Below are 17706 nucleotides of genomic sequence, written 5' to 3'. Positions count from 1 at the left end.
AACGCCAAGGGTGGGAGATACCAAAGGCTGCGGGATTACGTAAAGCTATTTTTAATCTGTTTCCCTGTTGAAAGTGGCGTATTACGTAGAAATCTATAAGGCACGTAAAGCTGATAACATGTTTTAGAAAGTTGCAACCTCGTAACAAAAGTGGGGGCCCAACGGTTGCTGCCTTTAAATCATCGTTATATACATTGGTGTCGTATAGGTCACTGTGTGTGTTTTCACGTCGTGTGAACTTATGTTAAGAACCAGTAAGGGCCAATTGACCCGCTAACCGTGAACTATTTAAGCAAACTTAATGAGAATTTTAACGATGACACAACTCATAGGTTTACTGCTCGAAAATTATGATAATAATTACCCGTACTTCCTTTATGCTTATTATGATGTATCACTGTCAAATATGGAAGCATACTTCACAATATAGTGAGCAATTATTGACTTATGATAAAAAAATATACATGATAATAGCGTAATTGCATACAAACTATTTTAAATTAAGTAGTTATACTTTTTCATATTTCCTCAAATACTATTCGGTGGAATTTGACGTTCATTCAATTGTTTTGGGTAAAAAAATGTAAAAATTGGAGGCATTTAGGAATGTTTAACGTTTTAAATACAATAAAGAAAATCATCTTTTCTAAAATAACGAAAAAAACTAATATTATAACTACAGTAGTAAAACACGCTATATAGAGAAAGTAATTAATGTGATGTTGGTTAAAAATTATGTCTGTTAAACCCTATACGTGGTAACTTGCAATAGGTCGTATATTTAGTTGAAGCCATTGCTGTTAATTGGGAGACTAGTTTGCGCAAACACACCACCAAAATTCAAATCGTAAAAAACAAAGCCACGAAAGAAGTTTAACCAATTAATATATTTATGCGTGAAAGCCATATCAATGCGTTTTTGAATAAATATTGGTTGGGTCATCGTCTGCTTTACCATCCTTTGTGGTTTGTAGAAATCAAGCATTTTAAACACGACCGTCCCGACGCCATACACTGTGACCAAACATGCAACAAGCTCGAGGGCAAGTTGCAACGTGTTTAACTTTTGTAAATTGGTTTTAGAAGATAGTTAATTTTGAAAAACGTCAATAACCATAGAGTTTAAACAATTAGAATTAAAAATATCGAAGAATTTACCTCAAAGTCGAATTCACACTGCTCGAGTTACAACTACAACTGTGTTAGATGGTGTTAGAAGTTTGTTTTTGTGTTGAATTGCGGGAATAATCATCCCATATTAACTTAGACCAACGCAGCGAGTCATGCAATGATATTTAGATATGTTTATAACTTTAACTGTTTGTATGAATCGTGTAAAATAAACGAATAAATGACAAATTGTCAGAGAATTTTATTAAAATAGCAAAAAATCAAAACTCATATCATTTCAGACATTATGTACAGATATTTTCATGATAAAGTGTGGCATAGAAGATAAAATCTCAAAATGGCAAAAAAAAACTTTTACAAGCTAGGGTGATGTTGTTTTTCCAGTGATTGCTCTTTCACAAAACACATCAGCAGTGAATGAAGTACAAGATACAATAATCCATTTGAAATCAGATATTCTCATCACAGCGCAGTTATTCACTACGTTGGCTTCAGATTCAAAGTTGGTTGTAGCAACCGTGTTACTTTTTCCAAAGTTCCAAGTCGAACCTGAATATATCAACATGTATTTAACATAAAATTTACGTATAAGACAAAAATCGAATTTGTTCATTCACCTCATACTAGTCGCTATGATATAACATGGGTGTCTTCTTATACACCAGACACACATGATGTATTCATACACCTGTTGCTCACTGTCAAGTTCTAACATGAGTGTCGTCTTATACACAAGACACACATGATGTATTCATACAATTCATGCTAACTTCGATTATAAAAAACAGTTACAACTATGATGTTTTCTTACATCACAAACAAAAGTTTAAAATATGCTGCAGCGAAAAAAAATCACCTGAACTACGAACGACATTGATCCACATGTATCCGCTAACGAACGTGCTACGTGCAACAACTTTAGTGAGGATGGTTGGAAGGTTTGTAGACGTTGGTTCACCAAGGTAACCACCACCTTCATCAAGGCCCGCACATATTGTGTTTGCTGCAGCGTAACTGGTTGCTGTTGTTGTGGCAGGGACTCGGTAGGTTGTTGAACCTATAATTGCCCATCCTGAGAAAAACATGGTTTTTATTAATATGTAAAATATAATAAAAATATATAGGCCTGGCCAACTACTGGCCAGCAACTGCTACACTATAGTGTTCTAGTCAAACTAAAATTTTTAGTAACTAGACTCTGGTTTAAGTGTTTTATTGGTTTAAAGTTTTTTAACCGGCTTTTAGGCAGTTGTAATTTCTGATATATGTCATCAAAGTTTTAGACACAAACAAACTTTAATCTGCTTCAAGTAAAGTTACTGCCAGTTGCTGTCTCCAATTTATTTCAACTTCTGCTATCCAAAGATATATAGGCACTGATGCAATAATCCATCAGCAATGTAGGCAACGTTGAAATTTACATTCACATTAATAAACTTACTGCATAAGATTCCTTCATAACTTCCAGATTCACAAAGGCAAAAATATAGTGGAACTCGATTGACGCAAACTGCACAATTATTGGACTCGGAACATTCATTAATATCTTGATCACAGTTGGTTCCTTGCCAGCCAGTAGTACACGCACATGTATATGAGTTGACACCATCGGTACAAGCTCCATTTACGCAAGGATTTGGTGAACAATCGTCAATATCTGGGAAACAAATCCTTTTGTAAACTCAATAATAGTGTATTTTATTCCAAAAAATTAAATTATTTCTTAATATTTTATCACTTAATGCATAATTCATTGAATTTGAGTTCATTTTATTTTACTTATTTAGTTTATGCTATAGGATACTACTGAAATACTGCATGGACCTCTAATGAGTAACAAATTAGTTCCAAAATTAAGACAATACTACTTACTTGAATCACAGTTGGTTCCCTGCCACCCAGTAGTACAAGCACATGTATATGAGTTGACACCATCAGTACAAGCTCCATTTTTGCAAGGGTTTGGAGAACAATCGTCAATATCTACCACATTAATGTAAGTTTAACAATCAAGTAAACAAATCTTCAACAAAATTTTCAGTCTGATCAGGTTTGAAATTGTTGTAACTTAGTTATGTTGCACCACAATAACTTCACAAAGATCAATACAATATTGGCAAGGGCTCACTTGAATCACAGTTGGTTCCTTGCCACCCAGCAGTACAAGCACATGTATAGGAGTTGACACCATCTGTACAAACTCCATTTTTGCAAGGGTTTGGTGAACAGTCATCAATATCTAGGGAATACATATGATAACATTTTTGGCTATAGATATTTAAACTACACAGCATTGAAACATAATTTATTGTCTGGTATATCATGGGTTAAATGTTCTCTGTCAAGTTATAACCCAGTTGTTTCCATATACACTAAGCACACGTGGTGTATTTAAACACCTCATGCTTACTTTCAAGTTATAAAATGGCTTTCTTCTTAAACAGCAAGTATGCAAGATTTAATCACAAGTTGTAACATGGTCTTGCTTGAGCACACCCAACGACAGGCCATACAAATATATAGGAACCAGAATACAATAACTACAACTTTCTTTCAGAACACATATACAACTAAGTTTAAAAAAGAAGGCCCTTTACTTGAATCACAGTTGGTCCCCTGCCACCCAGTAGTACAAGCACATGTATATGAGTTGACACCATCGGTACAAGCTCCATTTTTGCAGGGATTTGGTGAGCAATCATCAATATCTAAAATAATTCAGTTACATTTACTAAGTTACCAACGCAATAATGTATATTTTTTACAAAGTGGTATTTTTAAATTGGTGCAAACAATTTATGAATTTTAAAACTTAGTGGTTCTACATATGTGTATAACTGAAAGTTACCACACCAAAGGTATTCTACTATGTTATTATACTAGAAGTGCCCACACATAGTAACCTAACATAATATTTTTATGACCAAAAATCTTCTAAGTTAGCCAAATATTTCCTTCATAAAAGATATGTGTAGCAGTTTTAGATTTGTTTGAATTTCAAGTCAAAGACAGTAATTTTCAGTTAGTTACTTGAATCACAGTTGGTTCCTTGCCAGCCAGTAGTACACGCACATGTATATGAGTTGACACCATCTGTACAAGCTCCATTTACGCAAGGATTTGGTAAACAATCGTCAATATCTAAAAAAACAAGTTTTTTTATTCACTTTGAGCTTTGTGGCATGTTCAGTTGAGCTAAAGTTATGAGTATAAAATCTAACCTGTTTTACAAAGTAAGACAATTCCATTGCCATAAAATACTTTGCTGCATATAGTAAAAACACTACATTCCCTGATTAAGTAGAATATTATGATTTTTCAAAGTTTGATGAAATATTTTAAATTGATTTTCAGAAATTGGTTCAACTGTTTGGAAGATGGTATTAAAATATATAAAATAATAGCAATTAAATATAACACACTTGTATCACAGTTTGTTCCTTGCCACCCAGTAGTACAAGCACATGTATAGGAGTTGACACCATCAGTACATGCTCCATTTTTGCAGGGATTTGGTGAACAGTCATCAATATCTACCACATTAAAGTAAGGTTTTTATCAAACTTTCTATACAATAAAGCAGTTCTACAAAAAGGTTAACTTTGTTTTTTTTTAAATTAATATGTTTAAAAGTGTATATCTTGTTTAAATTTCATACGAACTAATTAAACTGCTTCATATAGCATTTCCAAAAAAGTTAAAGTTATATTATATTTAATTGTGACATTTCAGTGCCATTAAGTGCAAAATTTGAATTTAATACCATTTTGACAATGTTGTAATAACCATAAATCGATTGTTGTAACACTAAATTAAAATAAGAAGTAAGACACAGTCTAAAACTACTACTCACTGGAATCGCAGTTAGTCCCTTGCCATCCTGTTGTACATGTGCATGTATATGAGTTGACACCATCCATACAAGCTCCATTTTTGCAAGGATTTGGAGAGCAATCATTGATATCTGAAGTAATTCGTTTAATAATAAGTAAATTTAAAGCAATTTCATTCTTGAACGAAACTTGGTCAGTTGGTTTTAGAATTCTGAATAATTCCGAATATAAAAGGATTTTAATTCAAGATCTATGTTGGTTAAAATAAAGTCACATGCTGTTGCGTTATTTACTTGTATCACAGTTGGTTCCTTGCCACCCAGCAGTACAAGCGCAAGTATACGAGTTGACACCATCAGTACATGCTCCATTTAGGCAAGGATTTGGTGAACAATTGTTTCCATCTAGCAAGATAAAAATTAGTTTAAGCAATTAGAAAGGTAATAATAATTATTGTTTAATACTTTGTGCAGTCAGTTTATTATATCTTTTAAGTTCACCAAGTCACTAACAAAAGAATTTTAGACGAACGGACCAATGATATTACTATTATTCTAATGTGTGCCTCGACAAAAATAACTACAGTAACCCATGACTTTATACACCAACATATACATGAGGTGTATGGAAAAGTGGAAACATTAAAGATCAAATAATACAACAAAAATTTAAATTGTATAAACCTAATAAAAGTAACAAAGATATATTGACACCCAATTTAACGAATACATTAAGACCTATTGAAAAACAGAGTTAGCATTTAGTTAAATACATTATCTAATAGTGTTAAAGAAAAAGTTTACATATTGATAGGTTGAACCAAGTAAATTTCATTGTTATAACTCGTAATTACAAGAATATTATTTTAATTACATATTCTGGGGGAGTTGTTGGATTGCTTTTGTTGAATAACTAACCAGTCATTAAACTAAAATGCGATGTAATTTTATAAGCTACTCACTTGAATTACAGGTAGCCCCCTGCCATCCAGCATTGCATGCACATGTATATGAGTTGACACCATCTGTACAAACTCCATTTACACAAGGATTTGGAGAACAATCGTCAATATCTAAGAAGTAATGAATGATGAAAAACGCAATTTCACAAAAGCATTTTATTGAAACAAATTAAAGATTAATTAAAGGAAGACTAAACTCTAATGTTTTTACAACCCAATTATTACAAAATAGACTTAAAATCATTATATTTAGGATTTTTTTGCGGAACAAACTGGTAAAATTATTACTTACTTGAATCACAGTTAGTCCCTTGCCATCCAGAAGTACATGTGCATGTATACGAGTTGACACCATCCATACAAGCTCCATTCACACATGGATTCGGTGAACAATTATCAATATCTGGGAAACAAATATTACCAAAAAAATTAATAAAATTTCATTGTAAGGTTTAGTATAAGAATCTTTATTTTTGACAAGCGAAACCAGAAAGCAAAAAAAGTAATTTAAAAAAATAAATAAAATATGAAAAACATTGATTAAAGTTATACTTACTTGAATCACAATTAGTTCCTTGCCATCCAGCATTGCATGCGCATGTATATGAGTTCACACCATCTGTACAAGCTCCATTTACACAAGGATTTGGTAAACAATCGTCAATATCTGGGAAACAATTTTTTTTAATACTAAACAGCCCATTTTTACTATTTCATTTTACACAATGAAATATTTACCATGAGTTGATGTAAGTTGAATTCTACCACACATACTGTTTTTATACAGTTAGTCTGGTACTGTAATTAAATGGAACACTACAGAAATACTTTATGGGCCTCTTATGGGTAACAAAACCTTGAATTAGAAAGAGAAACTACTACTCACTTGAATCACAGTTAGTCCCTTGCCATCCTGTTGTACATGTACATGTATATGAGTTGACACCATCCATACAAGCTCCATTTTTGCAAGGATTTGGAGAGCAATCATTGATATCTGAAGATGTAATCATATGGGCTATGAATAAATTCGCCTGCATTTTTTTTATCTTTGGAGTTAAATAAACTACATTGCACAAATGCTTCAAAATCAAGGATAAAGTTTTTTAATTATAGTTATTAAATTTCCAATCAACTAAAGGTGATTTTTACCCAAGTGCTATTTTACATTTGGGTTAAAAGTGTGTAAAAATGAGTATTAAAACTTAGTACTTCTTCTTCTCTTAGAGTTGTCATGCCAAATATATGTTTTATCACACTTGCCCTCCCCACACATAGTTGCCTAACATTGGAATAGTTGGTATTACTGTATACACTGGTTTATGGTACCTTGCATAGATGCAAATGGTATGCACTACCGCAAATTGAAACAGAAAATCAAGTAACAGAGACAACATGACAACATGTAATAAAAGAGATATCAAGTAAAACTTTGAAAATAACTGCAGTGGCGTTAAGACTAGCTAATACCCTAAGCTCTAAACAAGTGTAATACTTACTTGAATCACAGTTGGTTCCTTGCCACCCAGGGTTGCACGTGCAAGTATATGAGTTGACACCATTTATACACCTTCCATTTACACAGGGATTTGGGGAGCAGCTGGTGCTGGCTATAAAGTGCATTTAATGGTTTAAATATTGAGAAAATATTTACTTTTTAAAGTATAAGTTTAGGAGTGAAAATATAAATTTAAAGTTTATCATCTAAGTTTTAAGTCTATATATTTTAAAACGCCTCACCTGTTTAAGATACACATGAAATAAATTTTAAGGTAAAAATCCTTGTGTTATAGAAATACTGATATCAGTCATGCTTGACTTACCTGTTTCACATCGACTGCCAACAAAACCAGGAGCGCATGTACAAGTGTATGAAGACATAACATTGTTACAACCTCCATTGTTGAGACAAGGAGAACTATCACAAGCTGGTTGAACAGAAATAAAGAGAACATTTAAAGAATTCTTAGATTTTTTTCATTACATTGCAGACTGGTGTGGATAAAATAAGGTTCAAGACTACTACCACCACAAGATCGTTTCTTGAAATCTTAATAAACAACTCACGTAACTGGCAGTTTGGTCCAACTGCAGGTTGTGGACATTGGCATTGATAGGAGTTGATTAGGTTGATACAAATTCCTCCGTTAATACACGGGTTGGAGAGACATTCATTAATATCTAGAATAGAAATCACAAAGTTTTATTCGCAACTCCTGGCTTCATGGTTCAACAAAGCAATAATTGACATTCAGCATATGTGATCGTTTGACTGGATAACCTATCTTGGCCGAGCTGTCATTGGAAGAACTCCTATTCCTTACCATTATAGGTTTCCTACCTTCAAGGAGGCAGTATGATTTAACATCTGGTAAGGCCTATGTGGTAGCACCCTGGGTGTTCGGGTAATGTGCCAACTCTAGCCTAAACCATAGATGTCCCATGATCAGGACCTTATTCATACAGATGGTTTTCTATTTCGTTTTTTACTCACCATTACATTGAGGAGGGTTGGTGAAACCTGGGGAACAACTTGGCCGCAAACGAAGAACTGAAATAAAAGTAAACTAGTGTAAAAAAGACAACAACATTTGTATTTTTTTAACAAACCATTATTAACAGCATGGTAGCATGCACGTGTTACATTGTCCCAACAGCAATTCCATCTCTCACAGGAATATCTGGAAACATATAATGAATGAGTCTCTCGTTTAAAATAAACACAAGGCATAAGATTCACTTAAATTTCCATATGTGCACTACAAAATATTGTCATTACATACCTGGCTATATTTAATATATAGACCTATTAGTTGTTACTCTGTATTTAAGTTATAAATTGCCTACTCTGTTGCATAGAATGAATTTCCACATCTTTTTTCATATTGTATTGGATTGCAAGTTTTAAGAAACTTTGATCCAGAATATCCTGGTTCACCCCCAACGTTTTGTAGATCTGTTACATCAATGTATTTGTTTTAATACGAAGTCATGTACATTCATTCATCTTCTGCACACTGTCGAAGTTATAACACGGATGTCTTCTTATACACCCGACACACTTGGTGTATTCATACAGCTCATGCTCATTGTTAAGCTATAACATAAGTGTGTCTTCTTATACACCAACACGCATGGTGTATTCATACACCCCATGCTCATTGTCAAGCTATAACATACCAACACGCATGGTGTATTCATACACCTTAGCTTTTTGTCGAGTTATAACATGTGACATGTCTTCAACTTACTTGATTTAACTCCTATATTCGGTGCATTCGTTCTTCTGTACGATTCTGAATATAATTAATACATTTATTACTAAAAGAAACTTACATTTACTATTTGAAGCTGTTACTTGAATATTAATATCAACAATTGTGTTTCTAAACTCTATAAATAAATTTAAATTACCAATCAACTTGATTCTGTTATAATCTGATCCAAGAACCCTTCCAATTATATAGTCCATAACTACATTATCTTCAGTAGAAACATTATCCCCATTGAAACCTGTTTAAAATGAATAAAATTAATTGGTAAATTATCGTATAAATATTTTTAGATCGGCAAGGTAAAACTTTAATAGTTGTGACTTATTTGTCTTTACACAACCAAGAAGGCTCTACTTTATACACCTTGTGCTCACACTACGTATGAAACTGTATGGGTGATTTTTTTTCTGTATGATTGACCAGTTGGGCAACCAATTAGTTAAAACTGGTTTGGACCAATTCAGTGTTGAACCAGGTGTTTTTTGGTTAGGATGCAACTATACAAGCATTCTAACCACTAAGCCACAGTAACTACTTACATCTAAAAATGTTTTATTTAGTTTTCTGAATACAGATAACATACTAAACATTTAAGTATAAGCAAATAAAATAATAAAAATAAAACCATATAAAATTAAGAAACCTGTTCGTGGATTTGCAGATGTTACTCTTGGAAGTCTGGTTGGCCCAAATAACATCACAGGTTTTCTACCTTTAATGCATAATCATCATAACTGCATTTACATTGATATTAAAATAATACATAACATACAAACCTATATTTCCTGATTGTGCTTTTAACAATTAACAATGGTGTTTTACAGTTACGGCTACGGTAACTTAATTCTGTAAATATTTGTCCCATCTTAACTCACCCTACTATATGCCCTTAGTCACTAAAATGTGTTTTCCTGACTAGAATGAGAGTTCGATAAATAAGAGAAATACAAAAACAACCTTTAATAAAATCTACTATCAACTTAATCGAACCAAAAAAACTAAACGTCAATCAGACAAATGATTTTCGAAGTCATCAAGTAAATATTAAAACCCCTGAAAAGTAAAACTTGCTACTGACGTTCATTACCAAAAGTTGTTCACTCTCCCTCTGGGGAAATTCAACGGGAATTACCAAGTAAGTTTTACTGACACCTATCGGTAAGTATAAAAGTGGCAGCAAAGAGCACAACGTTATTTTAAACTTGATCCATTTTAGAAACCATTCCCTTTGCCTAACTAAAATTATTTTCATAGGCAAGAAGGGCACAATCGACGAACCACAAGACGCTACTTATTACCCTTAAAGCACTTCTTTCAAACGTATATATCTAAACTGTTTACCAACCGCTAGGCTGCAGCAGAGTCCCGTTCATACCATCAAGATAACTCGCGAGTAAAATCTCAGGTGGCGAGTATAGTGGTCATTTTTTTAAAAAAGAGTGATTAAACATTATCATTCAACCACTTTCCCCCGTGGAAGTAAATAAAGAATAATTACAAAATTACAAAACCGCGCATTAGAAAAACGTTTATCTATCACACGATTGGGGAAATATCATACTTAGGTGCTAACGGTATCCATCTTACCCCATAGAAGTATACGATAAATTCATATAATACCACATATGTGTTAACTTACTTCGTCTATAACACCTGCCATAAGTCACCCTCGCATCGTAGCAGCAACCTCTGAGAAAAAAAACAATACTTTATATCGTAATCGAACCAACTATACATTTAGAATTTTAGATCTTATGAGTTGTTCGAATAACTAGTACTTAAAATAAATGCGACAATTAGTCGACGCGTTGCGAGGAAACTAGACGTTATAATAACATGGTGTAAGTACCTTGCGACGCATGATTCCCGTGTGAGCGGCAGAGACGAACATGGCTTGCGAGAATACAATGATATTTTGCAAAGTGAATCCGTCTCTGGCGTAAACAAGGACCATACATTGGGAACTGCCAACAATATTGCCAAGAACAGTAAAGGCTTATTGTAGGCCATGGTCATAAGGGAGTTATTCTATACTGTAAATACAAAGACGTCGTTATATTTAATATACATCTAAAGGATTTGACTGTAACAAAATACCTTGACCTGATTTTGCAAGTGTTTTAGCCTATATACTTCGTTTAGGCGCGTTTGGATAAAGATAAACATTTTTGATTATATTTTAAGTTACCTAGCTGAATTTTACTTAAATTTCATTCATTTCACTTCGCATTTTTACACGATCCTGTTTCTCACGTCTAAAGTTTCTATAACCTCAACACAGAAAAAACACAGAAGTTTGATCAAGAAAAACCTAATGTTTCTTCTCGTTTGAAACGAGATATGGCTATTCAGTTTCGTCTTTCAAGGTCGTAATTATATTCATTTCAAACTTTTTTTGCTACTAAAACATCTGCGTGCTGTTCTCGCTGAGTTGTGGTGCACTAAATGCCAATATCTTCACTTGACATTTCCTTGTAAGTGTCAACACCCTAAATAATTGCCTCTGAGCAAAATTCTGAAATCATATTTTCTATTTTTACGATGTAAACACGTCAACATAAATATGCAAACTCGAAGTGCGCCACGCCCAATACAACTTCACGATAATAAGCTATGAGCAACAGTGCTATTACCTTGCACACGTCACCGTTGCAACATGTATTTGCTTCACGCTTCCGAAATCGCATTAGAAGTTCTCTTACCGTCGCCGACTCGCTTTGGTCACGCGTGTTGTTCAAACGCGCTTGTATATTTGGCGTATACAAAGATAATGGCATACAAACAAGACTTTCCACGTCGACTTGTTCAGGTTATTGTCATTCTCGTTAAACTTGTTCCACGTTTTTTGACAGAAGATAGATAAACGCAACCCCGGCCATTATTATCCCAGCCAGATATTACAGTCACACTCCAATGACAAAGCAGTTACGTTTACTGAGACTTAATACAACCACGACACTCAGTTTACATTCTTTAGATTACACAATATCAAAAAACTAAAAATATAAAATAAATTGTTTATGGACAAAGATAGGACGAACATAAAAGACAATAACACTTATTTGTTTTGCTCTTTCGAAAAGTATCAAACGAATCAAATTTACAAAAATGTCTAGACTGGAACTTATCTACACTTCATCTTACAAGAGTTGCATCAAATGCAATTAACCCCGACATCACCTTGGTCATTCACTTCCATGCCAACATCAGCTCCAGTATCGATATCTTGTTGGAAATCTAGCTCGTCTTGTTCTATTCTTTCTATTTCCATTTCAATCATGTCGCGTTCGTCATCAGAGTCGAGCTCAAACGCCATCATATCTCTTGTAGAAATATCACCCCTGCTTGCATCCCGTGCAGAACCAGTGAAAGCATTCGAACCGCTGACAAAAACTTTGCGTTGTGGGACTTGGCGTCCAGTGTACCATCCGCCCCAACCACCATTAGCTGGCCTACTTCCCATTGAAGAAGTTTCGTCGTGCATTTGTCTAAATTGATATTCAGCAAGATCAAGTTCTAAAGGGTCAATGTCTTGTTTCCATTCCCCTCTTAATCCGTTTCGACCAAACTTGTTGCCCTTGGTAGGATAGAACGGAACGTCCTTCTTGGGTCTAGACGACAGTCGCTTCTGTGCTCGCTTCTTTATATAGGCGTATACCAGATAAACGAACTCTACTAGATTGAGTGCTACACATATGCAGCTGTATAGAAACATAAACCATAAGAAGATCGTCTTCTCCATTGGTCGAGATATAAAGCAATCGACGGTGTTGGGACACGGCCGGCGTTCACATTTGTACATTTCAGGAACGTAAAATCCAAAGAGAAGAACTTGCAAAACGAGAAAACCAACCTCGATGCAAAGACGAACAAACACATTGGCTAAATACCAACGAAAGTGTTGCGCAAATGCTGGTATATGAGCCTTCATTGCCAGAGGATTGGTTGGCTTGAACTTTTCGTCACGAAAATCGCTTACTTTCTTTGACTTTTCATTCTTAAGTGGAATCGTGTCCATGGCCAATGAAACACGCGATGCACTGATCCATGGTTTCGAGTTTGAATCAAAAGCGATACCTGGAGTATAGTTTGTATTAACAGCCGTTGTAATTGTTTATTCTACACTACAAGCACAATAAATGTATTTTGAGGCATCAGACACGCATGGCATATTCATACACCTCACGTTCGTTGTAGTGTGAAACATGGTTGTCTTTTTATATACCAGAAACACATGGGTGTCTTCTGATATACTAAAATTTAAAGTAACGTCGAATAAAATTACTCTACTATTTACCTGGATATTGCGGGGGTGCCGAAGGAAAAATATGACCGGAGTATTCGTTCACATAATGTTTGTATGGTATATTCTCTGCCGTTGGTTGACCATTGTTGTGAAGTGCTTCTGTCTCAGTGAAAGCATTTTCAGCGCTGATGTTTCCATCATTCTGTAAGGAACGTAATAACTAGTTAAACCAACTGTTGGAACTGTAATTTTAAAATACAAATTAAAACACTAACATCCTAATGTCAACTCAAAGATTTAACAATCACGACCAAAGCTTTAAGTTCTAATATTTGAGTCATTAGTATAACGACATGGTCGTAATTAACTTCTATACACACATAGCCTACACATCGAAACATAATACTCTTGTGCTGGTATGTCATTAACTTAGCTCGGTGCGCAGAAATAAAGCGATTCTAGATTTAGACCATCTCCATGAAAGTTATAGAACCAAAATATAGCTTACCTGTTGATATTCATCATCGCAATTTGAAGGCACCCACATAATGAGGTCAGTCAAACCTCGTTTAGTTGGTTGTGCAGGCCGCCCTTCATCAATCGTTGGTGCCGTCGCTACTTGTGGACCAGGTTCATTGTTTTGTTGATTCTGTGTGTTCTGTGTCGGTTGTCGCCAAGCAAACGTTGGTGTTCCGTTTAAATTATTGTTGTTGTTCTGATTTCTTGTATCGTTCCCACGTTTTGAACGATAATCAAATGTACCAACACCGCTTGTATTGCTGCTGCTTATACCACGTCGAGAGTTTCGTGAATATCTCTTCTGGGGACGATGCGTTGTTTCCTCCTCCCAGCTCTTTGTTCTCTCACTGTCGCTCAATTGTTTACCAAGACGAATCATTGTACTTCTAGGAAATGCTTGTGGATCTTTGTCGCCATCTCGCGGATACCATTTACTGTTGTTTCTTTCTTTGCGCAGGTTTCCACGTATTCTGTTGCCGAAACTAATCTTTTCTTTGCTAGATTCCTTTACGGGCAAGTCAGGCTCAAACTGTTTCATGTTTTTGTTTCCAGAATGAAGTTGACTTATTGAGCCGTCGATATTTTCATTCTTTTGACTGTAGGACAAGTTGAAAAATTAAATCGAGCTATACACATCGTCCATGAGACACACCTCTACTAGTTTTAAAATTGTACAGAAGTTGTTACAACTGCATTAACAAAAAATTTGCAACATAGTACCATTGTAAAACAACAGTTTGAAGCAGATAGTTGTTGTAGAAGCAGTATAAATACAATAAATACAATAAAATATGGAGCTTCGTCTATAATTGTCGAGTCTATTATGAATTAGTTATGTTGAAAGTTAATCGATATCGGAACAAAGCTAAATGTCAGTTGCCCAATCCATTCATTTATATAGTCATTGATATATCACGAACTTAATTTCTCCCAATGGATTTAAAACGAAACCTTGATTTTCTTCACAATTTCCAACAACGTACGTCAGAATGTTAACAGGAGAACACATCAGGTATTATATACAATATATGTTCTTATATGTAAAAGCAACTACAAGCTACCGTACACCAAGCACTAAAGAATGTTACATGTTTTACATGATGACATCTTACCCAGATACGTGCTTTTCACTTTTATCATCGTCCTCATCGTTTGAAATTCTCGCTTTCTTACTTGACGTTTTTTTCAGCTTCGTTTTATGAGCAGAATAAACAACGAACATTACGGAAGGAGTTGCCACGAACAATATTTGAAAACTCCAAAATCTGTCAAGTTTCGAATACATTTAAAAACAAGGCGTTTTAAACATATTTTTTCCCGTTACATCCTGATTTGCTTTAAATTATTAATTAATTCCAAATCAATGCGAGTTTACAGTATGTTCGGTTCAGAAGCCCCCCCCCTTTGAATCGATACTCTTTTTATTAGTAAGTTTTAATCTTAGCACGTTTTAAATGTTCCTATGCTTTTTATTCCATTCTCATTTTTGTTTAAATTATTTTTTCTTCATTTTCGGATTAGAAGAGATGAATTAAATTTAGGATATTTTGTAGGATTACTTAATGGGTGGTACAAACATTAAGGATGGCGTACCGTAAATGGGATATCGGTGAAAAACTGTTGAAACATACGTTCGTACACCCAGGTTGTTGAGTATTGCATTTAAATTCACTTTGTTCATCGTTGTACACCCGATCACCTGTAAGCGGATTATTTTCACAGCCAATCCTTTGCAATAAAATAAAATTTATTTTCACAGCCAATCCTTTGCAATAAGTGTTTTAAACAATTAACAGTGGTTTATGGGAGTAGTAAGGATGCGGTTTAGTATTTATGTAATCACTTAAAATCACTTATGAGTTAAAAAACATAACAAAGCAATATAGGAAAACATCTAAGCATGACGGATCTCTAATTATTACAGACGAAGGCATTGGAGGAGCGGTTTTACACGGACACGTGTATATTTTGCTATAGTTGACGCCAAGTGTTAAACATTACGTTACAGTATATTAGTCCATATGTTCAACATACAACACATATTATTAAGATAAATGTCGTAACCATCCACACCGTATTCAACTCACCGACAGAAGCAACGATCACCATCCGACAAACGATAAGAAATGTAATCCAGAACTTGCCCACTAATGTAGAATGTTGGTTGGCCTTCTCGACCCACCGTTCCAAGAAATGCCAAGACATTTTACCCTACTCGTCTCGACAACCTTACGCTAAAGCTGTGTGTTCCTACCGCCTTGTGAGTATAGATCGTTTTATTCATAATACCTCCTATGCATTCTTATATATATGTTGAAGGTTTAGGATCATTCTTAAATTGATTGAAACGCATTTAGTTCGGAAGCTTCACTTTGAACGTGAGAGAGAACACTCATTGTGATTACAAACATCAACGTCGCTTTCATATGAAGATAAAAGAATTGCTTTTGACATAATTAAAATCACGCCTTTGCCAACCCAGTTATATCGACCTACGGGGCATTTACCATCAAAGACAATCATCAATGACCGCTAATCTACGTATAATGCATATTGTTATGCTGTATCTTTACGAGCTGTACTTGCTGCTAGAATAAATGATTTAGAACTGCGTTGTGGACTAAATAGTTGGTCAAAATTACCGAAAAAGCAAACCTGAAATCAATTTTGATTAAAATCCTAGATAAATCAGTCGAATATATAATTCAATGATTCTACATTCTAATACAATAAAGACGTTAATCCTGTCCACCGTGTATTATGCTTGCTCATACATAATTTAATAGCCCCGGTACTGCCTTGAGTTAGATCAGACCTATTTAACGTAATTGTCATTGTGTAGTAATTGTATGTTATCCGTTGTAATGTAATGGAAGTTTAGTTATCCAAACGATCTAGATTTCACAGACATGTATTAGGCAAAGGTCATTTAACTAATTCACGATCATAACAACTTTGTATCACATTTAACTTGGGTAAACCCAAAGAAATGAAGCTCTTTCACGAAGTGATATTTTCAAATGCCACCTCTACTCTGACCCCCCTGCTGTTTTAGTCGTTTATTCAGTTATAACCTTTAAACAACATCAATCATAAGATCCTGTCCTACCCAACGTCTTGGTCTATACTAACTTTGGTCCTACCTAACGGTTACTAACCTATCTTCAAAAAGCTTTTTAAGTTTCAGCGGAAACCTCTTGTTCTGTTTTACCACTTTTCTCCTCTTTTCAATCACGAAATTTTACCATACAATCCTTCTTCGAATATGTGCCCTTAATTTGCACCTGGTTGTACGGCGCATAATTAACTTCATTTTTAGGGGGACTGAAAGAAAAAGTTAAATTGATTTTCTCATTCACGGTAATTGATTTTACGTTTCTTTAATTTCTTATAGAGTTAGACTCAAGCACGAACGTTGGTTATAAATATTTCAGTTCAAAGGTTTTTACCCGGATGTTTTGCGTGGCAGATGTAGCTAAGCTAATCAGACATGATCGCACTATGTTACTTACTCCTATTTAGCGACGCTTTCGTATACAGCGTTCGTGCGACTAACATCCTTCGTTCTTTGATGTGTCGATAAATTATTAATGCGCATTCGAACCCAACAACATTAATAGACTTTTATCGAACCGTACCTCGCAGATGATGAGGCTTGCAAGTGAATGCCATTATACTTAGCAACACCATACAGTAATTACCCAACATGCTCGGTACATACTTTGTAAGCTAAACTTCCAA

General features: G+C 34.6%; 2 protein-coding genes across 17 annotated transcripts; both read right to left on the bottom strand.

The window, feature by feature from the left end:
- Positions 1-1352: 1352 nt before the first annotated feature.
- On the bottom strand, positions 1353-11252 carry LOC100187196 (fibropellin-1-like). 16 transcript variants are annotated; one of them, XM_018815357.2, is made up of 25 exons: positions 11050-11250; positions 10840-10889; positions 9844-9912; positions 9340-9438; positions 9177-9221; positions 8773-8881; positions 8536-8606; positions 8420-8476; positions 7993-8106; positions 7749-7853; positions 7425-7535; positions 6812-6922; positions 6482-6592; positions 6218-6328; positions 5926-6036; positions 5258-5368; positions 4985-5095; positions 4554-4664; positions 4162-4272; positions 3729-3839; positions 3260-3370; positions 3004-3114; positions 2573-2788; positions 1988-2203; positions 1353-1680 (listed from the first exon to the last, which is right to left on the bottom strand). In XM_018815357.2, the coding sequence occupies exons 1-25, from the start codon at positions 11214-11216 to the stop codon at positions 1493-1495; spliced, it is 2838 nt and encodes a 945-aa protein (XP_018670902.1). In that variant the 5' UTR covers positions 11217-11250; the 3' UTR covers positions 1353-1492. The 16 variants fall into 16 exon arrangements, with proteins under 16 accessions (XP_018670902.1, XP_026694053.1, XP_026694057.1 ...); XM_026838252.1 differs by having other exon boundaries at positions 5258-5329; XM_026838256.1 differs by lacking the exon at positions 3004-3114 and having other exon boundaries at positions 11050-11251.
- An 865-nt stretch (positions 11253-12117) lies between these two features.
- Positions 12118-17469, bottom strand: LOC100184800. The gene is made up of 6 exons (XM_018815349.2): positions 16053-17469; positions 15559-15664; positions 15078-15230; positions 13955-14561; positions 13498-13648; positions 12118-13277 (listed from the first exon to the last, which is right to left on the bottom strand). Exons 1-6 carry the CDS (start codon positions 16168-16170, stop codon positions 12355-12357), a joined length of 2058 nt encoding a protein of 685 aa, XP_018670894.2. The 5' UTR covers positions 16171-17469; the 3' UTR covers positions 12118-12354.
- Between the last annotated feature and the right edge of the window lie 237 nt (positions 17470-17706).

This window comes from Ciona intestinalis, unplaced genomic scaffold (assembly GCF_000224145.3).
Source record: "Ciona intestinalis unplaced genomic scaffold, KH HT000068.2, whole genome shotgun sequence".
Taxonomy (NCBI): domain Eukaryota; kingdom Metazoa; phylum Chordata; class Ascidiacea; order Phlebobranchia; family Cionidae; genus Ciona; species Ciona intestinalis.
The sequence above is the reverse complement of the archived record's forward strand: the minus strand, read 5'-3'. Positions and strand labels throughout refer to the sequence as shown.

What these genes read in the sequence shown, in the direction of transcription:
- LOC100187196 (XM_018815357.2), bottom strand. Translation starts at nt 11,216, where the DNA reads ATGACCATGGCCTACAATAAGCCTTTACTGTTCTTGGCAATATTGTTG. An exon ending in GAATATAGGAGTTAAATCAA is followed by an intron (nt 8,882 to 9,176) that starts GTAAGTTGAAGA and finishes TTGATGTAACAG; the next exon opens with ATCTACAAAACGTTGGGGGT. An exon ending in TTATGAAGGAATCTTATGCA is followed by an intron (nt 2,204 to 2,572) that starts GTAAGTTTATTA and finishes TGTTTTTCTCAG; the next exon opens with GATGGGCAATTATAGGTTCA.
- LOC100184800 (XM_018815349.2), bottom strand. Translation starts at nt 16,170, where the DNA reads ATGTCTTGGCATTTCTTGGAACGGTGGGTCGAGAAGGCCAACCAACAT. An exon ending in GGTGATCGTTGCTTCTGTCG is followed by an intron (nt 15,665 to 16,052) that starts GTGAGTTGAATA and finishes ATCCGCTTACAG; the next exon opens with GTGATCGGGTGTACAACGAT. An exon ending in GCGATGATGAATATCAACAG is followed by an intron (nt 13,649 to 13,954) that starts GTAAGCTATATT and finishes CGTTCCTTACAG; the next exon opens with AATGATGGAAACATCAGCGC.